Source organism: Halichoeres trimaculatus, unplaced genomic scaffold, assembly GCF_033239565.1.
Source record: "Halichoeres trimaculatus isolate MK-OKI-2021-1 unplaced genomic scaffold, fHalTri1.1 fHalTri1_scaffold_8, whole genome shotgun sequence".
NCBI lineage: Eukaryota > Metazoa > Chordata > Actinopteri > Labriformes > Labridae > Halichoeres > Halichoeres trimaculatus.
Window position 1 is genome coordinate 26,557,395 of NW_027437186.1, and position 17,289 is coordinate 26,574,683.

A 17,289-nucleotide genomic window follows, 5' to 3' on the forward strand; every position below is an offset into this window, starting at 1 on the left:
AGTATAACAAAATCTCACCTGCAAATAAAAATAACAACAGTAATAGAAATTAAAAAATGGAAAAATACAATCCAAGGGGTAATCCATGTGTTTTTCTCATTTGTTTTAATTTACTTTTTAGTTTTGTTTTTTTTTTATTGACATGAAGTGTAACCCTTCTGTTGAGCTTCAGTCATGGAAAGACACCTGAGAATATAAATATCTAAGAAAAAAAAAAAAGTTGTTCCCCCCAAATTTCTTTCTTTTAGTTTTTTTTAATTGTTATTATTATTTGCATATATAAAGAGAATCCATTATTGGTAGATGACGTATTAAAACAAAAACACAACTAATGTTATTAATAATAACAATAAAATTATTAATAGTAATAATAAAAATAAAGTCCTTAGTGTTTTTTCTTAATTTTTATTCCTTTTTAAATTTTATTTCTTTGAACAGATATCAGTTCTACCCATTCTATGCAACGTAAGTAAGAAAACTACACAACGAATTTAAGGAACAAATTGTGTTTTTAAGACGTGAAAATCATACCTGAAATTTATTTTTTCATGTAATTGGGTAACAACTTCTTTGTAGATTAAGTTAGATTATTAATTCATTTAATTAAACTAAAGAAAATATGTAGAAAAAAATTGAAGGAGTACCCCTTAGGTGTTTGTTTTGTTTTGTTTTGAAAGACATTAGGTGTACCCATTCTATGTATTTTGACTAATAGAAAACCTTACTTAAGAATATGTTTATAAAAACGAATAAATAGAATTTAGAAAGTAGAAAAAATTTAAGGGGCGCTCTTGTCTTTGATTTGTTAAAATATCTCATTGAAACCTCCTTTTTGCAAAAGATACAGAAATAAAAAAAATAAAAAATTCAAGGGGTACCCTTTGATTTTTCAAGAGATATCATGGTTACTCTTTTGTTGCAGCTAAAGTTTACTAAAATCATACCTGATCATTTTAATAGTCTTTTGTATTTGTTTTTGTGTGCAATTCAACGCTAATTTGGGACCACTTCTCTTTTTCGACCCCTGCCCTAATTAAAAAAAGAAGAACAGTTTCAGCTTAGTCTTTGTGTTTTATCTTGTTTTATTACAAAATTTCTGTACAATAAAACAAAAATACACAAAATAACCATTTCTTTAAACGACAGTGAAACCACAGACCCTCTTGGGTATTCCCCTTTTTAAAGAATATTTTAAAACCTCATGAGGGACGACTGAAGTCATTTGATGACGTCACAGAAACTGCAGCAAGCAGAACAGTGACATCTGCAGATGAACCAGTGAACAGCAGTCTGTGAGAGCACTGCGATTGTCTTTGCTCCTCATCCTTTTAACTTTTACTCCTGATAGGTCCAGAGTCATGTGACGTGGTCTGAATACGGGCGATGTGGGTTTAAAACCAGCCGTGGAGAAAGAGGCACTGTGGTGCAAAAAGAAGGCTCTCAGTCTGAACGATCGTTGAGGTGCAAACTGCAGTCTGAGTTCAGAGACATTAAAACCGAGGAGCAGCTGAAGTCACTTTTTTAGAGTTCCTGTACTTAGAGAAGATTCATCAATGCCGTAACATGATGGGCTCTAGCAACAGCTTTTCCTCACAAAGATAGAAATAACAGAGCTGAGTTCAAGCTTTAGAGGATTTTCCTCACGAAAGTGATATTTGTGATGCTTTGATTAACTTTTTAACTGTCCTAAACCTGGGTCGGTTACTTTCCTCATTGGCATGGCCTGAAAGTTAAAATGAAAATGGCTTAATGAAGGATCGTCTGTAGCGCTGTTGGATGTGTTAGGCCCTTGTTAGAGATTCAAACTACTACATAATATGTTACATATCTCCCTCAACAGAAGAGGATTAGGATTGCTCAAAAAAATGGAGACAGGCAGACATTTTTTTTTTTTAATGCAAACTCTAAAGTTTGAATTCTGTGATTTTTATTTCCAAATTCAGTCAGCCTCATCAAGATTCTGACTTTCATCTCTAAGTTCTGACTTTGATCTCTTCTGACCATTTTTCCTCTGGATTCGGAGTTATCACTCAAGATTCAGATCTTATTTTTTAGAATTATGAATTAACTCTTATAATTTAGTTTCACAATTATTAATCTATTTTAGTTAGCGTTTTGAGAATTTTTTTTTTTTTTACTGGCTCCAAAACCTTTTCTTTTTTTTTCAACTCCATCACTCTGTCATTTTGAGAAGTCAAAGGCAGAGAGCAACCCCTGCTGTTCAAGAAGAGTATCACAATTCATTTTTCATCTCAACTTATGTGAACTCTTTAGAGCTGCATGAGCACCAAGCATGAGAGAAAGGATGCATCTGATGAATAAATTTCATCCACACCATGTAGAAAAGTTGGATTTTATCTGAAATGCTGCGAAAACAGGTTAAAATCAGCATCATGGGGAGAGTCAGATACCTTTGGGTTGTCACAGTTCAAAACTTTTCTACAGCCCGACGAGGACTTCCTCAGAAACCTTGTCCAAAGATTGTGACGTGTCATGAATTCATCTAGACGGAGCTCTTTCTGTGAAACTCAGCGTGTCAACAAACAATGGTTATTTAAATTAATTTACATAAACATGTAAATAACCCCTTCTTTTTATGCAAAACCGTTCATGTACATATAAAACCACAACGTAAAAAACAACTACATGCTGTCGCACAACTGAAGCAGGCTGAAAATACACGTCCAAATAAAAAATATGTACATTTCCAAGCGTCTCCTGTTTTTGTTGTTTTTAAAGTCGCCCCGCCCATTTACAAACCCCTGCACACGCACACTCACACAAACACACACACAGACACAGAGGCTCGCTCACACTGGAACATTCAGACACATGTCTCTTTGGCTGGTGTGAAGCTGTGGCACCTCGCAGTGTGTGTGCACATGTCATAATTACACATTTTCAAAAGAAACACACCAAAAATATCACCATCAAACGGCTTCAACATACGCTCCGATGACGGCTGTAGTGATAGATTTCCTATGCATCTTCGAATATATATATATATTTATATATATTTGTATTTATATAGCAAACATACTGAGTAAGGGTCAGACACACAGGCCCTTTGATTGTGTAAATATGTCACATTCAGAAGTGTGAAGTCAAACTGGAGGAAGGCATCAATAAATAGAGATGTCTGTCTGTCCGTCTGTGTCTCAACGTCTCAACATCAACTGGACATCCGTCAGTCGCTCTTCGAGTTCTGTGCTGCGTCCAGGTTCACTACCTGCAGCTCCGTCAGGTTACTGCTGCTGCCGCTCGACTGCTGGCCAATCACCATCTAAAACACGAGATGGGAGAACACGGTCAGGATGAGGCAGCCAATCAGGAAGACAGCACACAACACTCAGCTCAGGAAACAACCTGCCACACTGCGTTCAGCTCATCAAGGAGAGGAGTTGCTGTCAGGTAAAATGATTAAAATCTGAAGACTTATGAATCTTTAAGTGTTCAGAAAGTTCAACATTAAGTCTTCAGCTCTGAATATGAAAACCACTTTCCTCTCAGTTTAAGTTACGTGAATCAATACAAGTGATAAATTCTCATAAATGCAGAAGTGTACTGCCACGCCACGCCACGCCACACAAAAAAAGAGAAAACAGGTTACGATCTTCATCTTGTTTTCATGTTTTTATAATGTTCCACCAGAGAGAGCTCTAACAGTTTCAACATGTTTTTTTAAAAGCAAGGTATGGACTCCAAATGTGAAATAAGCCAGGACTCATCACAAAGATATAGTTTGACTTTACTGTTGTACGATGAAGGAGCGCATCTTGAAATAACGCTTGTTTTGATTCGGCCATATGAATATTTTTATGTGTAATATAAAAAAAACGTTAAACGTAAGCTTCAATTTCTAACTATAATCTGAGCGTTTCAACCTCAAAATTCGAATCAATGGTAACGCAAATAAACGGCACAAAATTGCGAAAAAATTAAAAGGCCTCATATTCAATCTCCACAGCTATTCTCCTCCAAACAATGTCTTTTTAATTGTTGTCTTTGTAGTTTTTATGTCTTTTGTTGTTAAGAACTGGGTGCTGGGACACGAACACAATCGATGTTGAATGTTTTGGTATGTGACTTGTCAACAACAAGCGTTTTGATTGGTCGGATGTGTACTTGTCGGAAGTGAAACATTTAAGAAAAAAAAGTAAGTTAGAATAAAATAAATAGCATGCGAAATATTTACATGAAAAATACTTAAATCTTAAAATTCAGACATAAATCTCAAAGTTTTGATGTTAATCTCCAAGTTTCAACTTTCAACTGAAAATTAACCTTAAAAATTCTTACTTTTATCTCAAAGCTATAACTGAGAAGATTCTCTCAGAGTTTCAACATTCTCTCAGAGTTCTGACTTTAATTTCAATTGTAGAAGTCCTGATTTTATTACAATAAAACAATGTGTAATTTTCATGGATTTCACTGTTACTCTCAGGGTTTTTTAGTATCCCTGACCCTTGTGTAAGTTTTGTTTTCTTGCAGTGGTTTGTCAGCAGCACGCTATGGACAGAAGACTCTCTAACAACAAAAAACACTCAGTGTGATCTTGGTGCCCAGCCACAGGTGTGTTTGTTAAACTGCAAGTGTACTCTGTTAAATAAGTTGCCGGCTGATCATCCACATTCACTCAAAGAGGCATCAGGTGAGAGCCTGTGGCCTCGCTGTGCAGGTGCTCTGTTAGGATGCATGAGTGCAGTCAGGTGACATGCTGGTTGCAGAGGGAATTTGAGAGTTTCACTTGTAAAATGCAGATCTTGCCGTACTGGGTGAAGCTGTACCGCAGAGACAGGGATCTGCACCGTTCCAGGGGGTGCTGTGAGGAACACCTGAGGGACACCACCTGATGGAGAGAAGGGTTTTCATTAGTAACTGATATTAAACCAGCCATCCTGAAGTGTGAGGTGTTCAGGGTCTCACCTGTGTCCTGGGCCTGTGCGTGGGACACCTGCATGGCTGAGGTTCCCTGTGAGAAGGCGTTGAGCACCGCAAGCCCCCCATCGGCCAGCGTCGGCGTGGAGGCGTACATCACTGTGTGGGGGCTCGGGTACATCATGTGACCTGCCACGGAGGTAGGCACTGATGAGGTGACGATGGTTGCTGGGAGACTCACTGTGGCTGCAGGAGGAGTGAAGGAGAGGAGGAAGAAGTACATGTCAAACTGAGGCCAAGAGATGTGTTCACATGATGGTCAGCAGAGGGCAGTAATCACCAATCTTTTTTTCTACAGATATCTCCTGCTGAGGCAGTGTAGTAACACAGTAGCCATCAGCACTCAACTCACTGACAACATCATTGACAGGAGTTTATAAATATGAATTAAAAAAATGAAATAAAGAAATTAGAATTTCAAAACAAAAACACATTGCAAACATGACAGTAAACTTTTTTTTATCCACTTGAAGACAGAAAACAAGGTCTAAGAAATGTAATCAACGGTTAAGTACAAAAAGCTGCAATTCCCTGAGTGTCCACCAGAATCTATCTCCAGCAGTAAGTCGGTCCCCACAGAGCTCCATGTTAAAATGTCAACTCACCTGTTTACAGCAGATTCAGGGTTAAATGGAGGGAGGATTAGGGGGTGTGGCCTCTCTAAATGATAGCTGAGAGCTGCTAACTGTCTATATTTCAGGTACTGTCTCTTTAAGAGCCTTCAAAGCACTCAACAACTTAGTGTTCTGGAAGCTAACATTCCGGAATGTTTGATCTCCAAAGATCAAAGAACAGAGCAGGACCTTTCTGATGGGTCCGTGTTAGTTTTTGATGCTCTTATAAAGTCAATCAGTGATGTCACAGAGTGAGTCATTCTGGTATGACTTTTGGAGAAGCGTCTTATCTTACGATTATTCCAAAGTTTGAACTTTGACTAGGATCAAAATCCAACATTTGTCTGACAAAGGGTCAGAAACTGAACACCTACAAGGTGACTGGTGTGTCTTTGAGACCAGTCTGTGCAACATCCTAGAATGCCTCTGTTTATCTTCAAGAATGATTTGAACATTCCAGAACACCTTCTAAAAACATGATGTTCATCTGGGCACTGATTTAAATATCATTTTTCCCAATGGAGCTCATTCTTTAAAGGAACCTTCATTCAGAGCTGTTTAACGTAGGGCCACGAATGGGATTAGACCTACCAGTGGAGTTTGCGGAGGTGTGGGAGATCTCCGGGCTGCTGTCACTGTTGGAGGTGGACTGGGTGTTGGGATGGACCTGGATCGCCTGGAGCTGCTGGGGAACACCCGGACCTACGCACACACACCAAACACGAACCATACAGCCCAGTGAGTCAGGAAACCCCCGCACTGAGAGAACATCAGTCAGCAGGAGTAATGGTAGTACTACGATCTGAGGTAGAGGTGTCCCAGCATTTGGGCACTTGTTATTAGCAGAAGAATTAGCATTAGCAGCACTAGCAGCAGCAGATTGAAGGTGTGATCATGTTGAAGCAGCAGAGTAGTGCAGCATGCAGAGCGGTCACCTGTGAGGGAGACAGCAGCAGGGAAGCGGAACACGGCCTGCTGTCCCTGCTGAGGCTGCGGGGCGGCGGCCAGGGCCGGACCATGCTGCCCCTGGAGGGCCAGGGAGTGCTGCTGCAGCTGGCTCAGAGGAATGGGGGTGCCAGGGGGGAGAGGAGTGCCTGCTGAAGGGGCACAATCATACAGGGTGGGAGGATGAGAGGAAGTGCCAAAGGATAGTACAGGAGAAGTACAGGAAAAAAGGTCTCAGATTAAGGCAGAGTAAAAATTATAAAAAGATCGAAGATCAGCAACAAGCAAGAAAATATCTAAGAATCAGTTTCAAGCAACAAAAAGCAACTGGAAACAAAACACTTTGTGCACTCCCAAAAAAATGTTTAAACCCATCACTTCATTACAACTTGAAAAATGACTGGGATGCATCTGCAAAATAAAGGTATGATGAGGCCTTGTTCATGTGCACATGGTGAGTCCGAATCTGGCTGCAAACAGTAAGTCACTCAGAGGCTTCACTTTGTCCTTCTTTAGCAGTATGAAGCTGAAACACAAACTGATTTTCTTGAACAATGAACGTCTCTTCAGTTCACAAAAATAACATCATGATGCAGATTAGTCAAAAGTCAAGCTTTGTCTGGTTTGTGAATGTTCCAATGTTCCATTCGTCTTTTGAATTCTGAGATCAAGGACAGAATTCTGGACAGAACTCCCTTATGACTTTTTTTTTTTTTTTTTTGAATGTAGGATTTGAATCTAGCTAATTAGCAACCTTACATCATAAATCTCTTAATATAACCTTGGATGTGTCCCAATCCTCTGTCATACAGATGGTTTTCTGTATAGAATCTGTGAAAATGAATTAGCTCTGTGGTTGCTTTGTGTCTTTGATGGATTTTTTTTATCCTCAAACATAGAAACCAAAAACATTGCTGGGTTGGTATTTAGAAATTAATCTTAAAATGTGTGTTAATCTTTGGTAAAGTTGTATAAGGTCACATTCTATCTCTGCAGAAACAAAATTAAGTTAAAAACAGACTTTGATCACTGTGCTTCAGTCAGAAACTCAAGGAGGTGAGCTGAACTGTTGAAGAGTATACCTTATTTTAACAAACATTTGTTTTTGATAACTCTAATTCCTCCTGCGGCCTGTTTCTGTGCGTGCTGGGGCTGATTTTTGTTCTGGTTTCATCACTTATTGAGTAATGTCTGCAGCTTTTATGTCCTCTGTCTCCACCTTGACTTAGTTCATTCTCTCAGGAACAGTGGACGAATAAATCAGGGAAAATTAAACGCTCATGTTTGAAAACACTAAATACTGAGACACAGTACACACATGGTTTAATTACACGTGGTGAAGTCACACTGCTTCATCATAAGCAGGGTGCTGTTAAATGTCCTTTCCTAAAGCCAGCGTTTCTCTTTCTGTCTGAAAATGAGGCACACATTAGGTCTCCAGAGCCCTCATAAGGAGAATTTCCCTCTCGGTGGGTCATATGCTCACAGACAGTTGCTCAGCCCCACCAAGCTGTCAGCTGAGGAGGTTTTAGTGTGGGAGGGCGTGTTGTTCCACCTGGCACTGCTGCTATGTGCCAGACAGGTGGTGAAGAGGAGGGAGGGAGGGAGAGAGGAAGAAGGAGGGACTGAAACAATTCATGGCTGTCCTTCAGCTGTCAGTCAAAACAACAGAGACAACCCCTCAGGACGGCATGTCGTCGTCGTTTCAGCTGTGACTGAGCCAAGACCACAAACTAACAGCGACAACCAAACACTCAGTCTACTGTCAAGAAGGGGTATTGGGTTTTTATAATTTTAATTCTGTCCCTCTGGTGCCCTTGTAGTATTTTTACACGATCTAAAGCTGAAAATAAAACTATTTTGCCTGTCTGTACTTTTGCAAACCCACATTCAAGTCTCGGTCTTAAACACTTTGTTTTAGCTGTTGTCTCTTTAAGAACACCCCCCTTCCCTCTGATTGGACAGCCCTCTGGCGGTCTGTCAGGGGCAGGGCTAAGGGCAGACCTTTGTGTTTGAGCCCCTTTAATGTGTCATGAACCAGTTAGGTGGTAATGTGATGACCTCATCATTTTAGCTGGTCTCATAAAGATCTCATAAAGATCAGGGATTTCTACAACATATGAATAATTTGAGGTTAAATGCAGACTATCAGAAAACATAAATCCTTGGATTGCTATTCTTCCATGAGAAATCACAACATAATTAAATGGTTACTGCAGTTTTTCATTTTCATACTTTCACTTATAAGTGTCTGCATTTTTGTAGATTTCAATACAATTTCTGTTGTCCAACTATTTTGTTGTTTCCATAGGTTTCTGATTAAAAAGTTTAATATATAACAGGAAATTGAAAAAAAAATTGTTTTCCAAGAGCTAAAAAAGAAAGAACTTGAAAGGAAAAAACTGACAATACTCTTTTTTTAATTATATTTTTTCCAGGCTTTTTATGCCTTTAATCAGAGAGGATGGGATGGTAGATACTAGAGTTAAAAACAGGGCAAGAGTGGGGAATGGCAGGGGCCACGGAACCTCGACCAATATGCTATACCGGCACCTGAAATTAAATTTTTTCAATCTCATATCTTCATCTACTTTGCTTTTATGTAACTTCTTTCTTTTCTCCCCCTGAGCCTTTTATTTGTACTTTCCCTAACTTTGACATTTGTTCTCTGATGTTCTATTGAAAACTGAGATTATTTGTAAACAGTATAAAAGATAAGCCACAGCAGTAGTTCTAAAAACCTTTACATTCCAGGTATGTTTGTGTCACATTCAGCCCAAACAGACATTTAGAGCACCAGGGTCATTTTAGAAGTAAAAATTGATTTACTTATTGTGAAATGAGAATATTTCTCTTCTCTCTTGGGGACTCAGAACCTCCAAGTCTCCCAAAGCCCTGCCCTTAACTTAGACCCTCAAACTGACTCAGAGTCTCCCAGTAAATCCAACAGGAAGAGGACATTTAATGAAGCCAATTAATTAACACTTTAGGGACCCAGAATCAGATCCTGAACCTCAGTGGGTCTGTGGCATTCCCTTGTGTTTCAGAGTGAGTCCCCCTTAATGGAGGGTCATGTCTAGTTCAGGACCAAAGCTGACGCCTCAATTAGAATATCAGCACAAGCCACCGATCCCTCATTGAATATTCATGACTAATTACAGGCCGTGTTCGTCAGCCCTCATCGCCGGGTCCATTGTGTCTGTCTCACCTAATTATTCCCATCCTCGAGTGACAATCAAAGAACGGGCCTGGCGCCAACAGACGCGCCTCCCTGGATACGGGGCTTTGTCAGACCTGAGGGTGCAGAGTGTTGATGACTGGCTGTGAAGGGCTGCTGTGTGATGTAAATATTTTTAAGACAGAGGGCACGACCCCCCTGGGATGATGGCTCAGGTCACGCTGCGATACCATTCAAATTCTAATCAGCTGATACGCGGATGACACTGCGACCAACAGTGTGTTCATTCAATATGCAGATGACACTCTGATATGAACTCCACATAAAGCCTGCAGGAGAGGAAACTAACTCTTAGATGCTCTTTTTAAGACGTACCAGGCATAAAGGTGAAGCCGCCAGGAAGCTGCATGACCCCCGTGGAGGCTGCAGCGGTCTTCAGGACAGTCCCATTGGCGCTGACATTGCTGCTGCCCGACGCTGGCATGTAGTTGGTGATGGGAAATGAGGCTCCGCTGCTCACCTGCATGGTGGTGGAGGTGGTGGGCACAGTGGACTGGGCGGCACTGGTGGTGCCAGGTAGGCTCGCTACCGTGAACGTGGGCTTCAGTGTGTCCTGAAGGAGGAGAAAAGAGGAAGATATAGATTCAAATCTATCAGCAAGACACTTGCTTAAAGAGGGAGTATGTTTTAAACGTGGATGTAAAGTACCAATGGTGGATTCTAAAAATGGCACAAGATCTTCAAAAGATCTTCTTGAAACTTGCTTAAATGATAAGGTCATCACATGAAGATTTTTTATCTGTTTTGCTGAAGGGACAGGGCCTCAAACACCAAGGTCTACTCATAGCTCTACCTCTGATGGGCCTCCAGAAGGCTGGCAGATCAGAGTGACGGGGGTTTGTGAAATGGGGGTTTTCCCAAACACGAGTAAGAGAAAAATAGGTTGTTAATTTAGCTGTAAATCATTAAGAGATACTACAGGGGCACCAGAGGGACAGAATAAAGACTAAAAAGAGCTTCTCTTCAGGTTTACAGTTTAGAAAAAAGTCACAGAGTCAAAGGGTTCTTGTATTTCTTCACGAGGTGAAGAGTGCAAGAAAGAGTTTGTGTGAGGTTTTAAAAACAGAATTTAAGTTTTCCCTTAAACTCCAAGATATACATATAACAGATCTATCTCAGGACAACCATTTTTGACAAATGTTCTGGAGAAATGTTTCAAATGTGTATGACATGCTGAAGGCTTTATGGTTAATTGTGGGTATCTTTTTTTTTTCTACCATCTGAAGAATATCGGCAGGCCACAGATGTAAAATTCCACAGACTTGAATACCTTTCAATACCAAACGCTTTAAAACAAAACAATCATCTTTTTTTTACAGCCGTTATTTTTCACAGCCATTATTTTTTATAGCCAACTTTTTTCCCTGAGGCACAAACACTTGCTGAAAAAAAAAAAAAAAGATCGGCAATTGTAATTTCCACCTAAAGCTGCTGGGAGCCAATGAAGGAGAGAGAGCAAGGGTAGTTACAAAATACATCTGTTGAATCAAAAAGAGTCTTTAAGTAACTGAAATTTATCGTCTGATTGGCCACATAATTATAGCATAATCAAGAACTTGCAGTTTTGTTGAATTAATCCCAGTCTAAGGTGACAAAAACACCCATAAAACCTATTTTTTGGGTGATGATACACTCATAGAGTCAAATTTATAAATATTGGGTTGGGTTTTGGCTGATCCCTTTGAGTGCAGCTTCCAAATCAGACACACTGACTCTTTAAGAGGCTCAAGGATACAGTTAAGAAGCATCATGGTAAAAAATCAAACGAAATGAAAGTGTTGTTTCCAAAGTTTGCGTCTCTAAATGAAGTTGGGCTTTAAAATTCTAGCTCCTACAACTTCCACTATGAAATTTAATCACAGTGTTATGCTTTCTTTGATAATCTGACACAAACAACTTCTTAGTTTAACTTTTTCATTCTGTAAATTTTCAAAGTTTGTATTTCTAACCCTCTCTGCTCTGCATTAACCCATTTATTCCAGTTACTGCAAAAAACAACATCCTAACAGTTTCACGTGAGAACACCTGAAACAACACCATCAGGTTGACGATCAGCAGGAGGAGGTTTTCACATCTGTAGTATTTTCAGGGATCAATGGATGTGTGACAGAAACCAGAGCTGCTTCTAATGGACTCAGGAAAACAACATTAGAGGTAGAAAACAGGCTGGGACCCCAATAATTACATCCACATGTCTGTTAAGCACTGCAGGGAGCGTTTAACGGAGCGGTTTCAACTCTGCAGCACCAAACAGCAATTTGTTGCTTTGGAGGAAATCAACAGGAGCAAGGAAACGCATGAAACCATGCTAAAACACGGCTCCATCATGCAGCATGCCCACGAGGGAAAGGTGGCTCAGACAGTCTTCTGCTGGAAGTGCTAGAGCCACAAGGAATATTTGTTTGCAAACAAAAGAAACAGCCAAATATTTTTATTATCCATTAAGCGTCAAAATATTCAGGGTTTTAGGCTCTCAAGCAAGAGAATCTGCAGCAGGATTTCTCACACAAACATGCATCAAAGTGACGCCCTTCGTTCTGCTTGCCATGTCTCTCTACTCCGCTCTCTGTCACAGCCTCTGCACCCCTAACTCTCCACACTCACATGTCTGCAAATACTGATGCTTTGTGAGCTCATTTAGCATCAAATAAAGACAGAAGCATTACGTTTTTAACTTTTGCAGACAGGTTTTCTATCTGTCTGATAAGCAGACTGCAAACACAGAGCTTCACAGCTCTGCACGATGCCTGATGCTCATAAAACGGACACATTAGTAAGAATATTAACAAATCCAGACCTTCTGCAGGCACTCACACCTCCTCTGGGGATTTACTGCTCCTTTCATGTTGGGATTAAATGTTTTCAGGTTTGGAACTGCTGTTTTGAAAAGCACTGAAGTGTTTTTAATGTGTTATAAAAGGAGTCCAAACACACAAAAACCCACAGAATCATCTCTACCTGCTAGTCCTAAAACTAAAAACCAAACCTCCATGCTTATCTGGCGACATACAGACCATGAGATGCCCGTATTAACTTAAGACCAGGGACATGGCATTAAAAACAGTGCGTACACTTAAAACACACACACACACACACACACACACACACACACACACACACACACACACACACACACACACACACACACACACACACACACACACACACACACACCACACACACACACACACGAGCATCCATTGAGCAGAGAGCAGGATGTGTTGCTGAGTGGGCTGCAGGATGAGAGCTGGGTGGGCGTTTTAAAGAACATCCAAACCCACCATGCCTGTTTCTGCCCACTTACACCAGCACTCATCACATGATACTAATGATCTGTAATAACAGAATGAGCCTACACATTAGGAGAGTGTGTTTTATATGCAGAGTGCATGTTCTTAGAGCTTTGATTCAACATGTTAAGGAAGAAAAACCGAGACAACCTGGTTCAAAGAAACAGAAAACTGGACAACATGGAGCAATGCTTTCACACAGAAATAAAAGATTTAACAATCACCAGCCACTTTATTAGGCACACCTGTCCAACTGCTCGTTAACACAAATTTCTAATCAACCAATCACATGGCAGCAACTCCATGCATTTTGGCATGTAGACGTGGTCAAGACATTCTGCTGCAGTTCAAACTGAGCATCAGAATGGGGAAGAAAGGTGATTTCAGTGACTTTGAACGTGGCATGGTTGTTGGTGCCAGACGGGCTGGTCTGAGTATTTCAGAAACTGCTGATCTACTGGGATTTTCACGCACAACCAATCTTTAGGGTTTACAAAGAATGGTCCGAAAAAGAGAAAATGTCCATTGAGCAGCAGTTCTGTGGGCGAAAATGCCTTGTTGATGCCAGAGGTCAGAGGAGAATGGCCAGACTGGTTGGAGAGGATAGAAAGGCAGCAGTAACTCAAATAATCACTGGTTACAACCGAGGTCTGCAGAAGAGCGTCTCTGGACCCACAACACGTCCAACCTTGAGGCAGATGGACAACAGGAAAGGAAGACCACACCGGGTGTTACTCCTGTCAGCTAAGAGCCTCAGAAACTGAGGCTACAATTTGCACAGGCTCACCAAAATTGGACAATAAAAGATTGGAAAAACGTTGCCTGGTCTGATGAGTCTGGATTTCTGCTGCCACATTCAGATGGTAGGGTCAGAATTTGGCGTCAACAACACGAAAGCATGGATCCATCCTGCCTTGTATCAACGATTCAAGCTGCTGCTGGTGGTGTCATGATGTGGGGGATATTTTCTCGGCACACTTTGGGTCCCTTAGTACCAACTGAGCATGGTTTAAACGCCATTCTCATCATGGATGTTCAGCTGACAAATCTGCAGCAACTGTGTGATGCTATCATGTCAATATGGACCAAACTCTCTGAGGAATGTTTCCAGTACCTTGTTGAATCTATGCCATGAAGGATTAAGGCAGTTCTGGAGGCAAAAGGGGGTCCAATCCGGTACTAGTAAGGTGTTCCCAATAAAGTGGCCAGTGATTGTATATGTCTAATGCATTAGTGTCAAAACTGCAGTTCCCTGAGTGTCCACTAGAGCAGTGAGTTAGTTTGACTCTCGGTTTTTGTGACTTTTCATAAGTGTTCAGCTCTCTGGATTTTAGATCAAAAATCAGCAGATAGATCTTTTTAAAACTCAATATGAAGAACGGTATAAACCACTTTTTTTTTTACCAGAATGTTTTTTCTTAAAGTATTCATAGGTTTAATTCTAAAACTACTCTGTCAGTGTTGGAAGTGTTGTAAAGTGAAGTTTTCTCTCTGTATTCTGCCTGAGCTGACAGCAGAGCAGTGGCCTGCAGATTGTTGGTTTTTATATGTGACTGATTACATGGGTGAGAGGTGGACGATCCAGCACTGATAAGACCTCAAAACCTCACAAACACGAAAACCCATCTACAGGCAGGATCAGCTTCAAAATCAGAGTCTCAGAGCCTCCTCTAACTCAGCTCTGTGATTTATTTTATGATTTTATGGCATGAAGATGGAGAAATAGTTAAAGGTGTCAGAGTAAACTTGGTGGCGTGCTGCAGATGGCGGAGCAGGTGGCGTCTTACACAAGCCACTCTGATCCATGATGAGCGTTTAGAAACACCGACTCAGAGCTGAGCGACAGTTAGCTGCTCGGCTTGACTGAGAGTTTGTGACAGTCCAAGGTCCTTCACCTCTTTAGTTAAACAGCAGCCGGAGACAGAGGGGGAGGGACACACACGTCAAACACAAACACACACCCAGGACTCACAGTTGTTCTGCTCTTTCAACCACAAAACAAAAGTGAAGAAATTCACAGGACAGCACATCAGCTGTTCACGGGACACCTCTTGGACCTGCTGCTCATCAGACACACAGAGAGACGCACAGAGAGAGACACACAGCTGCCCAAGCAGAGACACGTTTATACTCTGCTTTAAGACCACGCTGCTGCTGCTTCTTTAAACTCCACCTACAAGGGTCAGAACATAAAGAGATTTTTCAGAAGCTGAAATTTAAAAATATTTGGACATAAGAAAAGTATTTATTTTTGATGGATGACAACCTTCCAAAAAACTTATTTTCTTACAATGGTCCCAAAATCCCCTCCTGACTAGACTAGAAGTGCATTTATCAGAAATTAACTCTACACTTTTTGAATTTCAGAAATGGTCAAAAGTTGTTTTCATAAACAAAATATGCACTGGGACACGCTTTTTATTTGATTTACTGAAAAATTAATATTGTATATCCAGGTGCATCTTAAAAACTAGAATATTTTGTAGACCATCTCTTTTTTACAATATAATTTAGAAAGATAAACTTATATTCTCATAAGCTATATGAGAATATAAATGCACAAGAATGTAAGAATGTCATTATTATCATGACAGTCAAGTTTTTTTACTTACTTCTGCATAATTTGAACCTTTATTTTAAAATAATGACAAATTGTCTCATAATTTCACCGATTTTATCATTCCAATAACTATTTATCTCATATAACTATCCTATAACTATCCTATATTTTCTCATCTGTTATCTCATAAAGTTAACTTTTTATTTCTATAGTATAGCTTCTTATCTTATTCATTTACAAACTCAATATCTCATAGTTTCTCATTATTTTTATCCCTTAGGTTATTTCTTACTTGTTTTAGCTATCTTATATTTTCAAAGCCATTTTTGTGGTTCAACTATGGGGGAGTTTTCTATAAAGGCCAAGTCTCACGTGTTGTTTTTTTTTCCACTAACCTGTCAGAAATGAGTGTCCATAAGAAAACAGAGCATTTCTGCATGAATTCTGTTTTGGAAAATGGAAGTTTAAATCGTACAATTTTTCTTGAAGCCAGAGTAAAGAGACAAAAACACAACCAGTGAGAGTGTTTTCTGAATCAGGTTTGGAGGTTTTAACAGAAAAGTTCATCCTGCTGGCTAACTGAGGTGTGAAATCAGAGATTGTCTGAGTGACAGTCAGAGCGAGGACAGGAGATTGGGGACGTGAAGAGGGGCGGTAGCACAAACAGCTGAGGGTTCAGACAGCTGGACAGAAACCTGAGCTCCTCTGGGGGACTGTTAACCCTGTCCACGCCAGCTGAGGCGACAGGAGAGCACGTGGAGAGACGGACGCCATCTGACTGAAAGCTGTGAGCGGTGATGACGCCTAGCAAGAGCGACAGACACTTCAAAACACATCTATAGGTTTATTCTGCTTGATAACGTTGCAATATTCTGTTTCAATAGGAGATCAAACAGATGTTCCTGCTCCACCGTTAGGTTTTGGAGCGTTTCTTTTGGAGAGTGTACCTTGACTGACGATCCCTGGAGTAGACTCAAACTCACGTTATCTCAGCGACCTACATACAAGCTTCCACTGACCCACTGTTTTGTTTGACCACCTGAGTGTGTCTCCTGCTAACTGATGGGTCTATAAACAGCGCCGGCTCTCAGTTCAGAGTCAAAGCAGAGCACCGTAAACACAGAACGTGGTTGGGTAAGACACAGAATCAGATCTGTAGGAGCAGAGATTCAGATCCCCCTTCCTCATCAAGTCCATCTGTTTTCACCTAGACATCATCCTCACCTTCAAAAAATAAACTCAACAAACCCTAAATTTCTGCTCAGACCAGAACATACAATGCAATTTATACGGTACAATTCCATACAATGCCATATGATACAATGCTGTACTGTGCGCCAAAATTAAAAATGATACTGTATGGTACTTTTCAGTGCGACACAACAGTTCCATACGGCACAATACCATACAAGATCATGTACACCATGTCCACCAAAAATACAAAGCAAAACACCATTTGATACAGTACGACATGATACAAAACAAGCTCTAGTTTGCAATACAATGAAAAAATATAAAATACTGTTATATTGTACACCAAAAATGAAATACATAGGTCAACATACTGTATGACAAGATACAAACCGATTCCAGATTACAAGATGTGATACAATGTCGTATGATACAACACTATACTGTAGGTAGGGCTGGGTACCAATCTTTGGTTCCGTTATGGCCGAAACACTTCAGTAGTACCGAGTATCA

The 17,289-nt window shown here is 40.3% G+C and overlaps 1 protein-coding gene across 4 annotated transcripts in view; it reads right to left on the minus strand.

Moving 5' to 3' along the window:
* Positions 1 to 950: 950 nt before the first annotated feature.
* The window catches only part of LOC141795192 (serum response factor-like), a 36,028-nt gene continuing 19,689 nt past the window's right edge, over positions 951 to 17,289 (minus strand). Inside the window, exons 3-8 of one of the 4 annotated variants that reach the window (XM_074675991.1) lie at positions 10,051 to 10,288; positions 6,488 to 6,646; positions 6,144 to 6,254; positions 4,927 to 5,124; positions 4,773 to 4,849; positions 951 to 3,283 (exon numbers count right to left, since the gene is read on the minus strand). In XM_074675991.1, the coding sequence (XP_074532092.1) occupies positions 3,188 to 3,283; positions 4,773 to 4,849; positions 4,927 to 5,124; positions 6,144 to 6,254; positions 6,488 to 6,646; positions 10,051 to 10,288 (879 nt within the window). In that variant the 3' untranslated portion in view covers positions 951 to 3,187. Of the gene's footprint in view, positions 3,284 to 4,747; positions 4,850 to 4,926; positions 5,125 to 6,143; positions 6,255 to 6,487; positions 6,650 to 10,050; positions 10,289 to 17,289 lie in introns of all 4 variants that reach the window. The other 3 variants (XM_074675992.1, XM_074675990.1, XM_074675993.1) reach the window with 3 other exon arrangements.